Source organism: Ovis aries, chromosome 5 (genome assembly GCF_016772045.2).
Source record: "Ovis aries strain OAR_USU_Benz2616 breed Rambouillet chromosome 5, ARS-UI_Ramb_v3.0, whole genome shotgun sequence".
Lineage (NCBI taxonomy): Eukaryota > Metazoa > Chordata > Mammalia > Artiodactyla > Bovidae > Ovis > Ovis aries.
In genome coordinates, this window is record NC_056058.1 from 36,604,009 (window position 1) to 36,616,081 (window position 12,073).

At 52.5% G+C, this 12,073-nt stretch overlaps 2 protein-coding genes across 3 annotated transcripts; both read right to left on the bottom strand.

Annotated features, from left to right (window-relative positions):
* Nucleotides 1-391: 391 nt before the first annotated feature.
* On the bottom strand, nucleotides 392-7,389 carry PFN3 (profilin 3). The gene is made up of 2 exons (XM_004008715.6): nucleotides 7,108-7,389; nucleotides 392-2,260 (listed from the first exon to the last, which is right to left on the bottom strand). Exon 2 carries the CDS (start codon nucleotides 894-896, stop codon nucleotides 483-485), a length of 414 nt encoding a protein of 137 aa, XP_004008764.2. The 5' UTR covers nucleotides 897-2,260; nucleotides 7,108-7,389; the 3' UTR covers nucleotides 392-482.
* Nucleotides 2,786-11,012, bottom strand: F12 (coagulation factor XII). Of its 2 annotated transcripts, XM_015095974.4 has the most exons (14): nucleotides 10,945-11,012; nucleotides 10,521-10,578; nucleotides 7,300-7,399; nucleotides 6,404-6,474; nucleotides 6,010-6,120; nucleotides 5,756-5,887; nucleotides 5,502-5,606; nucleotides 5,171-5,342; nucleotides 4,885-5,069; nucleotides 4,555-4,786; nucleotides 4,169-4,305; nucleotides 3,924-4,073; nucleotides 3,200-3,345; nucleotides 2,786-3,108 (listed from the first exon to the last, which is right to left on the bottom strand). In XM_015095974.4, the coding sequence occupies exons 1-14, from the start codon at nucleotides 10,999-11,001 to the stop codon at nucleotides 2,941-2,943; spliced, it is 1,824 nt and encodes a 607-aa protein (XP_014951460.2). In that variant the 5' UTR covers nucleotides 11,002-11,012; the 3' UTR covers nucleotides 2,786-2,940. The 2 variants fall into 2 exon arrangements, with proteins under 2 accessions (XP_014951460.2, XP_042106302.1); XM_042250368.2 differs by lacking the exon at nucleotides 7,300-7,399.
* Between the last annotated feature and the right edge of the window lie 1,061 nt (nucleotides 11,013-12,073).

Here is a 12,073-nt window from a genome sequence, read left to right on the forward strand (position 1 = left end):
TCATGTTACCCATCCACAGCCCTTGCTAGTGCTTCTTGCTGGTGGAGGTGAGAAGTACATTGGCCCCAGCTTAGGGAGTGGTGCGGGAGGGTGGGGAGGGGACTTCCTTTAGAGTTTGTCTCACACAGACTTGTGGAAGTTTTGTGGGAAAGGATACTCAGGTCTGAGTTGCAGGGTTTGAGGAGGCTACCGGCTTATCAGCTTGGGTGTCCCTAGGGACCCTGGGGAGGCACCAAGGCCCTGGGACTCTGGCCTAGGGAGTTAGTCCAGAGGCAGGGCACCCATGGGAGGTCCTGAGATAGATAGAGCCTAGGAGACTGGGAAGCGTCTGGACTCATAATAAGAATCTCACCAGACACCCTTCTGCAAGGATCTAGTAAAGTACCTTCCTCATCGGCAATTCCCCCCACACCCTCTCACAACTCGAGTGTGAGTCTGCCACGCCCAGGTCAGACTTTATTCTGGACTGGCTAGCTGTCCCGCTAGGTGCCCTGCACGCGCAGCCCATGGATCAGCTCGTGCATCGTCTTGTTGAGAATGCCCCCATGCACGCCCCGCCGGCCCATGAGCACGAGCAGCGCCCGAGGCGTGTGGCCCACGCAGATGGCGCGCCCGTCCAGACCCTTCGTGCGCGCGTCCAGCACTCCGTCTCCCTCGGCCAGCAGGTGGTCTCGGATGACGCAGCAACGGCGGCCCGCCACGCACAGCCCCGCCTGCAAGAAGGTGCTCCGGTCTGGCCCGGTGAGCACACCCACCTCCTGCGGTGAGATGGCCGCCAGCAGGCCCCCAGGCCGCGAGGCCCACACGCAACGATTGTCCGAGTGGCCCACGATGGCCACGTCATCGATGCGCTGGTCCCGAAGCACTGCACTGATGTAACCCTTCCAGTCGCCCATTCCGGCTCAGAGTGCGCCCCTCGCTTCGCACTATCCTGCGTTGTCCAGCTGCGCCATGCGCCTAGAATGCCCAGGACACTATGACGTATTCAGGGGTGTGGTTATGACGTTGAGGTAACCGTGATGCCACACAGGGGTTGCCTACGCTGGAGAACAGGATGGGGGTGGGGCCGCGTTTGTACCTATCGCCGGATGCGGTTTTAAAGTTGGCCTGAAGCAATTGCACAGCAGTCAAAATAACTCTAAAACAACAACGAAAACAAAGCTCTTACTTAAATGGTCCATCAAGCACAGCATGCTGCTGCTGCTAAATTGCTTCAGCCGTGTCCGACTCTGTGCGACCCCACTGACGGCAGCCACCAGGCTCCCCAGTCCCTGGGATTTTCCAGGCAAGAATACTGGAGTGGGTTGCCAGTTCCTTCTCCAATGAGTGAAAGTGAAAAGTGAAAGTGAAGTCGCTAGCGACCCCATGGACTGGAGCCTACCAGGCTCCTCCGTCCATGGGATTTTCCAGGCAAGAGTACTGGAGTGGGGTGCCATTGCCTTCTCTGGTGAGTTTAAAAACAAAAAGAAAAGTGCCCTGTCTGGACAGCCAGACCGCTCAGGCCTGATAACCATTCAACCCTCAGAATGTGGTTCTCAGACATGAGGAGTATCAGAATCTCCTAGAAAGCTGTTAAATAGATTGCTGGGTCCCAACTCAGAGTTTCTCTCATCCTGTACTGTGGGATGTAGCCAGAGAAAATGCGTGTCTAACAAGTTCCCTGCTGACGGTCCAGGAACCACACTTCGAGATCCACTGCCCTAGTGAGAATTAGGGCAGGGGTAAGGGGCTTCTACGGAGAAGGCAATGGCAGTACTCTTTGCCTGGAAAATCCCATGGACGGCAGAGCCATGTAGGCTGCAGTCCATATGGTTGCTAAGAGTAGAACACGACTGAGTGACTTCACTTTCACTTTTCACTGACTTCACTTTCACTTTTCACTTTCATGCATTGTAGAATGAAATGGCAACCCACTCCAGTGTTCTTGCCTGGAGAGTCCCAGGGATGGGGGAGCCTGGTGGGCTTGTGTCTGTGGAGTCACGCAGAGTCAGACACGACTGAAGTGACTTAGCAGCAGCAGCAGCATCAAGGGGCTTCCAAGCCAGCAGCCTTAAGAGCCCACACCACTGTTTTAATGTTGAGTCCTTTTTTTTTTTGTTTTTAATCTTTTGGTAGCAGCATGTAGGATCTTAGTTCCCCCACCAGGGAATGCACCCCCTATATTGGAAGCATGGAGTCTCAACCACTGGACTGCCAGGGAAGTCCCTAATGTTAAGTACCTCTAACCATGGTTCTCAACCTCCACTGCAGATAGAATCACCTGGGGAATTTTAAAAACACCCGGCCACCCACCCCCATCCCTAGAAATATTGATTTAGTTGACCTGAGGTGGATGTTGGGCATAGGTTCAAAAAGCTCCCCAAGGTGATTTGATGTACAGTCGAGGTTGAGAACTGTTCTGTAAACTTAAAATATTAGTTTCATATTCATGGAATGCACTGGTTTGGCATACAGTGTGGCTTAGTAAATATCAGCTGGACGTGAATTTAAATATTGCATCAGATCTCAATAGATTCTCTTCTCTGACTGGGTCTGAAGAAGTTGAGTGCCAGTATACTATTTTGGGTGAAGAATCTGCCTGGGTTCGATCCCTGAGTTGGGAAAATATCCTGGAGGAGGGCATGGCAATGCACTCCAGTATTCTTGCCTGGAGAATCTCCAAGGACAGAGGACCCTGACAGGCTACAGTCCATGGGGTTGCAAAAGAGTCGGACACAACTGAGTGACTAAGCACACAGCACATACTGTCTTGGCATTTCCCAACAGGACCTTGAAGAGCTGAACCTTTCAAGCAGCTTCAAAAGCACTTTATTGAGTGCCTATGCCATGCCTGGCCCCGGGCTGGCAGCGCTGGGGGGAATAGAAAACAATCCTTCCTATCCATAACCCCCTGTCAGACATTCCAGAACTGCTGAGAAGGGAAAGACAGTCGCCGGGCCGTCACGAAGCGGTGTGCTCCCGAATCCAGGCTAGGTAGTTGGCCACGTCGGTGTACACACCCGGCTTGAAGCGGTTGCCGCAACCTGAGCCCCAGCTGACTATGCCTCGCAGGATGAGCTGGCGCTCAGGGGTCTCATCCTCACACACCAGAGGGCCTCCGGAGTCACCCTGGGTTAGCGACACGCGGCTCAGGGGCCTTGGCTGGGAGTCCGCTCTTGACTGGGTTGGGGAAGGGCGCCAAGCGGGGCCCCAGGCTCACCTGGCATGCATCGGTGCCGCCCTCGAGAAAGCCAGCGCAGAGCATGCCGCTGGTAAAGGCTGCTCCGTGCACGTCGGGGGCGGAACAGCGCTCCGGGTCAATGAGCGGTACCTGAGCCTCCTGCAGGAAGCTGGAATATTCCCCACCTGCGAACCGAGAGCACCTTCCTCACACCCCTCCAGAGTCCGCTTGACGCCCAGGACATGGACCTGGCTTTACCAGGCTCTTTCAAACCCGCTATAATCTCCGGTCTCCCTCGCAGCAAGCCCGGGAGGGACTGAGTTGCCTTTAACACAGGGAATGAGTTGCCTTTAACACCTATCTCATAGACAGGAAGCCAGAGAGGAACTGTGATGTGAATGAACCAGGAGGAAAGAGGACTGCTTCTGAACCCCACCCTCACTTCCCATCCAGTGGCTCAAAACCTTGCTCCCCATCCAACCCACCTGCGGCTCCATCGCGGGCTAGCGTTTTACTAGCCCTTGCAGCCCACTGCCCAGAGGGAGTCCAGAGAAGATGCGGCTCTCCCGCTTCGCCACAGGAGTTCTGGGGACTCCCCCACTCCCCCAACAGTGAATTTCAAGCCGATGGAGCAGAGTGCAGAGGCAGGGGCCCTGCGCGTCCCCACAACCCACCAGATCGGCCCCACCTGTCCACCTGCAGGCTTGTCTTGCCTACCCCGGTGGCCAGAGGCCTCCTTCCCGCTTCCAGCCGTTCTGCCTACCCTCGAACTGGTGACCCCAGCCGGCCACCTCGCAGACTGCGGCTTCGGATTCGGCTGGGCGGGCGGCGCTACTCGGCAGGCACACTGGCTGAACGAAAGGCGACGGGTGCGCGCAGCAGCCGTCCGCGCTCTCCTGCAGGCGCACCAGAGCTAACCCGGGCGGGGAGAAGCGTGAGACCGGGACGCCAGGACTTCGAGCCCTGCCCACCCTTTCCCCTGATCCCCGTGGGGGCTCCTCCACGCACCCAGGTCGTGCTGGTAGGTGACGGGCGAGAAGGCCTCATGCAGGCGGTAGTCCCGCACTGCCAGCGTCTGGCACTGCTCACAGCTCTGGTTGTGGCGGTCCTGGCCGAGCACCACGGTCAGCTCCTTCGGCTCGGGTCTGGGGACAGGGTCGGGAAAAGGAAGCGCGCTCAGAGCGGGCCACAGGCATCCTGTGGGAGTTCCCTTCTTCCGAACCCCCAAATAGGTTTCGGCTTCCTCCTGGGAAGCTCTGAAAGGGAGAAGGGGGCAAAGGTGGGCGGGGACGCAGAGAGGTAGGGCACGAGTTCGGGTGTTGCAGGAAGCTGAGCGCATAGGAGAGAGGTGCTAGACGGGTTCCGGGCGGGGAGCTGAGCTCGAGGACACTCGCCGGTTCTGCAGGCAGTGAGCCGCAGTCAGCACCCAACAGGGGGCGATGAGGCTGCCGGCGCAGAAATGTTGGCCCCAGTACAGCGCGGCGATGTAGGGGTGCGCCCCGGGGAGCGCCACCAGTCCTCCGACGACGCGGTTCCGCGAGGACAGCCATTTGCGGAGCCGCTGTCCACAGCCCCCGGGGCCTGCGCTGGCCAGAGGAGTCGGCTGTTCGGGCGGCGAGCACCAGCCTGTGGGAGGAGCCCAGGCTGAGGACCTGGAGACCCAAGGTCGATCGGTTGGAATGCAGCTCGTCCTACGCCCTCTCCGCTCGACCCTTCCCAACTACCTGAAGTCAGGGATGGAAGCGGGGTCTGGGTCGTGGACTCAGGTTTCTGCACAGCCGACGGCGAGGGCAAGGGGAAATGCCCGTGCTTAGCTGCGTCCTGGCACGGTGCCAGGCGGCAGTAATTCCAGCTCAGTCGGTCGCCTTTCCAAATGAAGCACCACGGGCGGGTGTCGTTGTCCGGGTTCCTGTAACCACGAGGTGGGGCGGAGGCGCTATTTTGAACGTGAGAAGCCCTCGAAGGGCCCTGGAGCGAAAGGGGACCTCCAGTCGCGTCCCACGCGCGCACCGGCAGAAAGCGTGGTCGCCCAGTCCCCAGTTCAGCACTTGCTCTGCGGTCACATTCCAGTAGGTGGCCTCGGAGGCCCACGACTGACAGGGTGCGTCGGACAGCGTAGTGCCGGCCATGCCGCGGTAGCTGAGTCCGCGGTCGCGGTGGTCGTAGCAACTCGCCCTGAGGTCTGGGGAGAGAGGAGGCTCCCCGCCGTTAGGTGATGATTTGGTCCCTCCCCGCCGCCCCCAGCCGCCCTCTCACCCACGGCGCCACTCCCACTCCTCCCTCTCTGCAAGTCCTTCCCACGTGGGGGTGGGGCTTCTGCTTCCTAGAGACCTTAACTCACCTACATCGCACAAACGTCCAGCGAAGCTAGGCGGGCATCGGCACAGGCGGTGGCCCTCCGCCTGTAGACAGCTGCCCCCGTTGAGACACGGGTTGGTGCGGCAGACTGGGAGAAGGAGCACTCTGAGTCACCCCTAGGCCCAAAGACAGCCCAGAAAGCTCCCTCTTCCACTGGCACACCACCCGGCCTCCGTCCAGCCTTTCTTCCTCACCTTCCACTCTGGTCCCTGCCCAGCTGCCTACCAATCTACTCACCCTGGCTGGCCAGTGGCTTGCACTGGGCATGCGGACCCTTGCACTGGCACTTGACCACACCTGCTGGCTCAAGCCTATGCCATATTTCATCCTCGTGGAAGAACCGGAAAAACTGGGGCTCAAAGCACTTCTCTAAGGACAAAAGGAGAAGCGGGACCATGCCAAGTCTCCGGGAATCCACAGGACTTCTTCAGTGGGTCTGAGACTGCCCCTGTTCCCCAGTGCCCCCATCCCTGGCCTCAGCATCTCCTCACCTTTCTGGCAGTGCTTCCCAGTGAAGTGATCTGCACAGATGCAGCGTGGGCCATCCGGCATGTTCACACAGGTCCCTCCCTTCTGGCAGGGATTGTGTTTGCTGCAGTGGTCTGAGACATGGACACAGAGGGAGAAGGAGCAGGGAGCCGGAGTCAGACAGATGGGGCCAAGTACCTACCCAAAAGTGCTTGTCTTTTGACCTTGGCCCTCCAAGTTTCTAAGCCTTAGTTTACCCACCTGCAAAATGAGGCTACCCACTCTTAGAACTTCTCCCTCTGGGGGCGAGGGAGATAGGTGGGCCCAGAATCCCATGTATTTTGGGTCTGATGATACCCAGGAGAGGAGCTAGGGGTGGGGAGAGGGCCCTGGGTCACTCCAAAGGTTGTATGGCACCTTTCACTTTCTTGGGCTCCAGGCAGTATGCCCATCGTTGGTCCTTCTCAAAGTTGGGGGTAGTAGCACACCTGCAGAAAGAGACAAAGCTTAAGATGTGGAAGTGACCCAAGTGCCCATCGACAGGCGAGTGGTTGAAGAGGGGGTGGCGCATACACGGTGGGATATGACTCAGCCATAGCAGAAGAATGAAATGCTGCCATTTGCAGCAACATGGATGGGCCTTGGGAGTTAATATACTAAGTGAAGTGAGTCAGATAAAGATAAATATTATATGATATCACTTACATGTGGAAGCTAAACAAGAATACAGGTGAATCTATATACAAAATAGAAACAGACTCAGACATAGAAAACAAACTTACAGTTACCAAAGTGGAAAGGGAGGGGCTAAATTAGGAACATGAGATTAATGGAGAGAAACTACTATACATGAAATAGATAAGCAACAAGGACTTACTGTATAACACCAGTAATTATTTTCAATGTCTTATAATAACATATATACACATACACACACACACGTATTCTCCAGGCCAGAATACTGGAGTGGGTAGCCTTTCCCTTCTCCAGGGGATCTTCCCAACCCAAGGATCAAACCCAGGCTCCCACATTGCAGGCGAATTCTTTACCAGCTAAGCCACTAGGGAAGCCCATGTATACATACATATATATATATATAAATGAATCATTTTGCAGTACACCTGGAACCAACACAATATTGTAAATCAACTATACTTCAATAAATGAAAGAGATGAGGTTTCCCTGCTTTGCCCAAGGGGCTAAGCTCACCTCCCCTGTCACAACCCCCTCTCTTCAAGCAGGGTTCCCTGGACAGAAGAGTGGGCAGAGTCCACAGAAGACCCCTGCTCCAACCCTTCCTGGGTAGTCTTACCAAGGTCGGGGGCCTGGCCGGCCTCTGTGGATGCATTTATGATACAGCTGCCGGTGGTACTGGAAGGGGAAGTGGCAGGGTTCCCCGGTGACAGTGAGAACTGCAGGGATAACACACTCTTTAATGCCTTTCCCCATGCCCCCATTGACCAGGAACCACCCTCACAGTCTGGTTGGAAAAAAGATAGACCTTTGAAAAGACCTTCAAGACCGTGCGTGCATGCTATGGGGATTACCCAGGCAGGAATACTGGAGTGGGATGCCATGCCCTTCTCCAGAGGATCCAGGGATTGAACCTGTGTCTCTTATGTCTCCTGTATTGGCAAGCGGGTTCTTTACCACTAGTGCCACCTGGGAAGCCCTACCTTCAAGACCACACCCTGCTTAAGAGTTGGGTTCTGGAGTCTGACAGCTGGAGTGGACTCCTGACTCCACCAACTACTAACTGGGTGACTTTGGACAAGTCTGCAGACCTCAGGCCTAGAAGACTGCTTGCCATAAAGCAGGCACTTAGTAAATACTTGCTGAATGTTGAAGTTACTTGACCATTCTGAGCCTTACTTGCCTCATCTCTAAAATGGCAAAAATAATACATAGTAAAGATGAAGGGTTTAGGTTTTGCAAGATGAAAAGAACTGTAGATGGATAGTGGTAAGGACTGCACAGCAGTATCATCATATTTAATACCACTGAACTGGACTTCAAAATGGTTGAGGAGGGACTTCCCTGGTGATCTAGTGGTTAGGAGTCCACCTTCCAATGCAGGGGATATGGGTTTGATCCCCAACCAGGGAACTAAGATCAAGATCCCACAAGCTATGGGGCAATTAAGTCCTGAGTGCTGCAACTAGTGAACCTGTGCTCTAGATCACAAGTTCTGCAACTAGGGAGGCCCCGGTGAGCCTCAACAAAGAGCCAGTGCAGCCAAATAAATAAATAAATGGTTGAGGTAGAGCATTTTGGGTTATGTGTATTTTACCACAATGAAAAAAAATAATGATACAGGTCTATTTGCACAGAAAGATATTCATAATTTTAAATAAAGTCAGTCAAAAACAGCATGTCCTATTTTTTTAACAAGTATTTTTACATATGCATAAAAAAATAAATCTAGAAGGATATCGCCAAAATTTCTAAAAGTGGTTTTTGGAAGATAGTGGATTGTGGGTAACTTTTCCTTCTCTTCTATTTCTGTACCTTCTGTAGTTTTTACAGTAAAAATATTGCTATCATAATTTTTAAAAAATAGTACAATTGAGCTTCATTATTCAGATTCTGTGTTTGCTTATCTGCACGTCTCACTAAAATTTATCTGTAACCTCAAACCGATACTCAAGGTGCTTTCATGATCATTTGTGGATATGCACAGAGTGGTGAAAAATTTGAGTCACCTGAAGCGCACATTCCCAGCTAAGGTCAAATGAAGTGATACTCTGCTTCTTGTTCAGCTCCTACTGTAAACAAGTGTCCTTTTCACACTCTATTTAGTGCCACATTTTCAAATTTTGTGTTTTTGGTGAATGGTTTTGCTTGAAAATGGTTGCCAAGTGGAGTGCTAGAGTGTGGTCCAGTGTTCCTATGCACAAGAGGGCTGTGATTTATATTATAGAGGACAATTTCAGACTAGGTAAGTTTCATCCAGATGTGAGCTAATAGTGCCACTGGCCATGAGTTCAATATCAATGAATCAACAACATCTATTAAGGAAAGTGTCTTTAAACAAAATCACACATAAGGCAAGATTATATATTGATGGTGATGTGAAAATGTAACCAGAGCTCACAGGAACCTAACCCTATATTTCCTCTAGAAGTAATGGCACGGTTTTTGCTAATTCAGTGTTCATGGTGACTTTATAGAATATGACTGCTAGGAATAATGAGAACTCACTGTGTATACTTCAGAGGAGTGTTGTGAAACTTAAATGAGATTGTCTGTAAAACACTGAGAGTCTGGCACATAGTCTGTGTTTGAAATACATTAGCTTATATTGTTAAAGGCATAGTGGCACTTGTGCTGAGGGCCAAATCACGGACAGGATAGTAAAGAAAGAGGGAGAGGCATCTGAGATAGACCTTTAAGATGCAAATGGAATGGGGAAAAAAAGCAAGTGAAAATTGCTCAGTAGCGTTCAACTCTTTTCGACTGTATAGTCTATGGAATTCTCCATGCCAGAATACGGGAGTGGGTAGGCTTTCCCTTCTCCAGGGGATCTTCCCAACTCAGGGATTGAACCCAGATCTCCCACATTGCAGGTAGATTCTTTACCAGCTGAGCCACAAGGGAAGCCCAAATGGAATGGAGGACCTTAAGTTGGTGACTAGGCAAGGACAGAGCAGCTAAGTTGGGTCAGGCTAAAGGAAGAAGAGCTATTTGGCTGGGTGTGAAGTGCTGAAGAGAGGAGATGAGGTAGTCAGGGCTGGCTGGGCTGGGCCTCAGGGCCATGCTGAGGGACTGTCTCATCCCGCCAGGCCAGGCTTACCAGAGCAAGCTCTAGTTTGCAACTCTAGGTAAATATTTAGTGTCTAGAAGAATAAAGACAATAGGGAGCTAGGGGGAGATGGCAGATATCCCTCACCTAAAAGGAAACTTGATAATAAAAGTCAATATATTTTAAGCATTTACCATGCACCAAAATGTGGGCTGAATGTCTCACCAGGATAAATGACTCATTTCTCCTTCTCAGCAACCTTAAGAGTTTTACCATTACCAGCTTGGTTTTACAGGTGGGGAAATTTAAGCTAGGAGAAGTCAAGTCACTGACCCAGAGCCACCCAGCCCATGAGTGATGAGGCTGGGATTCAGAAGCAATTGGGCTCTAAAGCCCTGCTCTCAATCCTTCCTTGTCCATCAGGGGCCCTGGCCTTTGTGTGGCATGCCTGATGCTTGTGAGATACATCGAGAAGAGGTAAGGATGACACAGGCCTGGGAAGCTGAGGAAGAAGAGCAGGTGCTGGGCCAGGCACTTAGATACAGCCCCAACCTGTCCTCAGGGAGCACACAGCTCACCATCACTCTGGGTCTGCAACACCCACTTGCACCAGACCCGACACTTGGCAGGCACCCAGGTCTGAATGCCAGCCGGACAACTCCGGGGGTAAGAGTGAAGACTGCCCAGGATTCTCCCTCCCACTCCAAGGGCCAAAGACTAACAATCTGCACACCGTCTCATGACTCATCCCTGTCCGAGGCTCTCTCTGGAGGTGGTCCCAGGCTACTTACCCACTGTGTGATCACTCTCTGTGAGCTTATGCTTCTTGGGGCCTTTCCAAGGTGGAGTCTATGGGGGAGAGAAGAAGACAGGGAATTTTGCCAGAAAGTCATTGCCTGCTCCTGTCCCATGCTAGTCCCCAGCTTCCTCTCACAGCCCTGAAATGCAGAGATTTCCTCCAAAGGCCCAGCCCCCTCTCTACTTCTCCTGTTGTCTCCTCAATTTCCCTCTCCCCCAGAAATGCAGGCCACATCCTCGTAGCCACCAGTCTGTCTATTCTTTCTCTCCTCTACTTGGGCTTTATGGGCTTGCCTCTTCTTTCCAAACAGGACTTCCAATCTCCTGGGCCGAAAGGTCATGGTCGGAGGCCAAAGCTGTGATAGGGACGCACAAGGACCATCCCATTGTAACCCTCTTGGTTCCCACAGTCCTCACCGAAACCGTTGACTCCAGGCTCACCAGCAGGGCCCCCAGGAGCAGCAGTGCCCTCATGGCGTCTGTTTGTTGGTCCAAGCACTTGACCAGGAGTCCAGATCAATAGAACTGGTCAAAGGTCCCTGAGGCCTGGGGAGCAGAGGTTGGTTGAGCTGCCCTTTTAGGCTGTTTATGGAAAGTCAAGCAGAATTTCCTTGATGAACCCCTAAGGATGGGAAAGCTGGGAGCTGGTGGGTGGGAGTAGAATAATAAGGAGTGGGGCTCCCCCCCCATCTTTCCCAGATAGTAGAACTGGAAGCAGGAAGAGGGGTTGCCTCATTTTCAGTCTTACTGGGGATGAGGAGGGTAAGGAAATCCAAGAGAAGCTCCCTACTTTGGGAATCTGAGAGTCCATGGGGAAGTATCTTGTTTAGTTGCTAAGTCATGTTCGACTCTTTTGCAACCCCATGGACTGTAGCCCACCAGGCTCCCCTGTCCATGGGATAGCCCAGGCAAGAATACTGGAGTGCGTTGCCATTTCTTTCTCCAATGGGGAAGTGTGAGTATGATTTCAGAAAACTAGTCAATCTAATCACAGTAGGACCACAGCCTTGTCTAACTCAATGAAACCAAGCCATGCCTGCAGGGCAACCCAAGACAGGTGGGTCATGGTGGAGAGGTCTGACAGAACGTGGTCCACTGGAGAAGGGAATGGCAAGCCACTTCAGTATTCTTGCCTTGAGAACCCCATGGATAGCATGAAAAGGCAAAATGATAGGATACTGAAAGAGGAACTCTCCAGTCAGTAGATGCCCAATATGCTACTGGAGATCAGTGGAGAAGTAACTCCAGAAAGAATGAAGGGATGGAGCCAAAACAAAAACAATACCCAGTTGTGCATGTGACTGGTGATAGAAGCAAGATCCGATGCTGTAAAGAGCAATATTGCATAGGAACCTGGAATGTCAGGTCCATGAATCAAGGCAAATTGGAAGTGGTCAAACAAGAGATGGCAAGAATGAACGTCGACATTCTAGGAATCAGCGAACTAAAATGGACTGGAATGGGTGAATTTAACTCAGATGACCATTATATCTACTACAGAGGGCAGGAATCCCTCAGAAGAAATGGAGTAGCCATCATGGTCAAC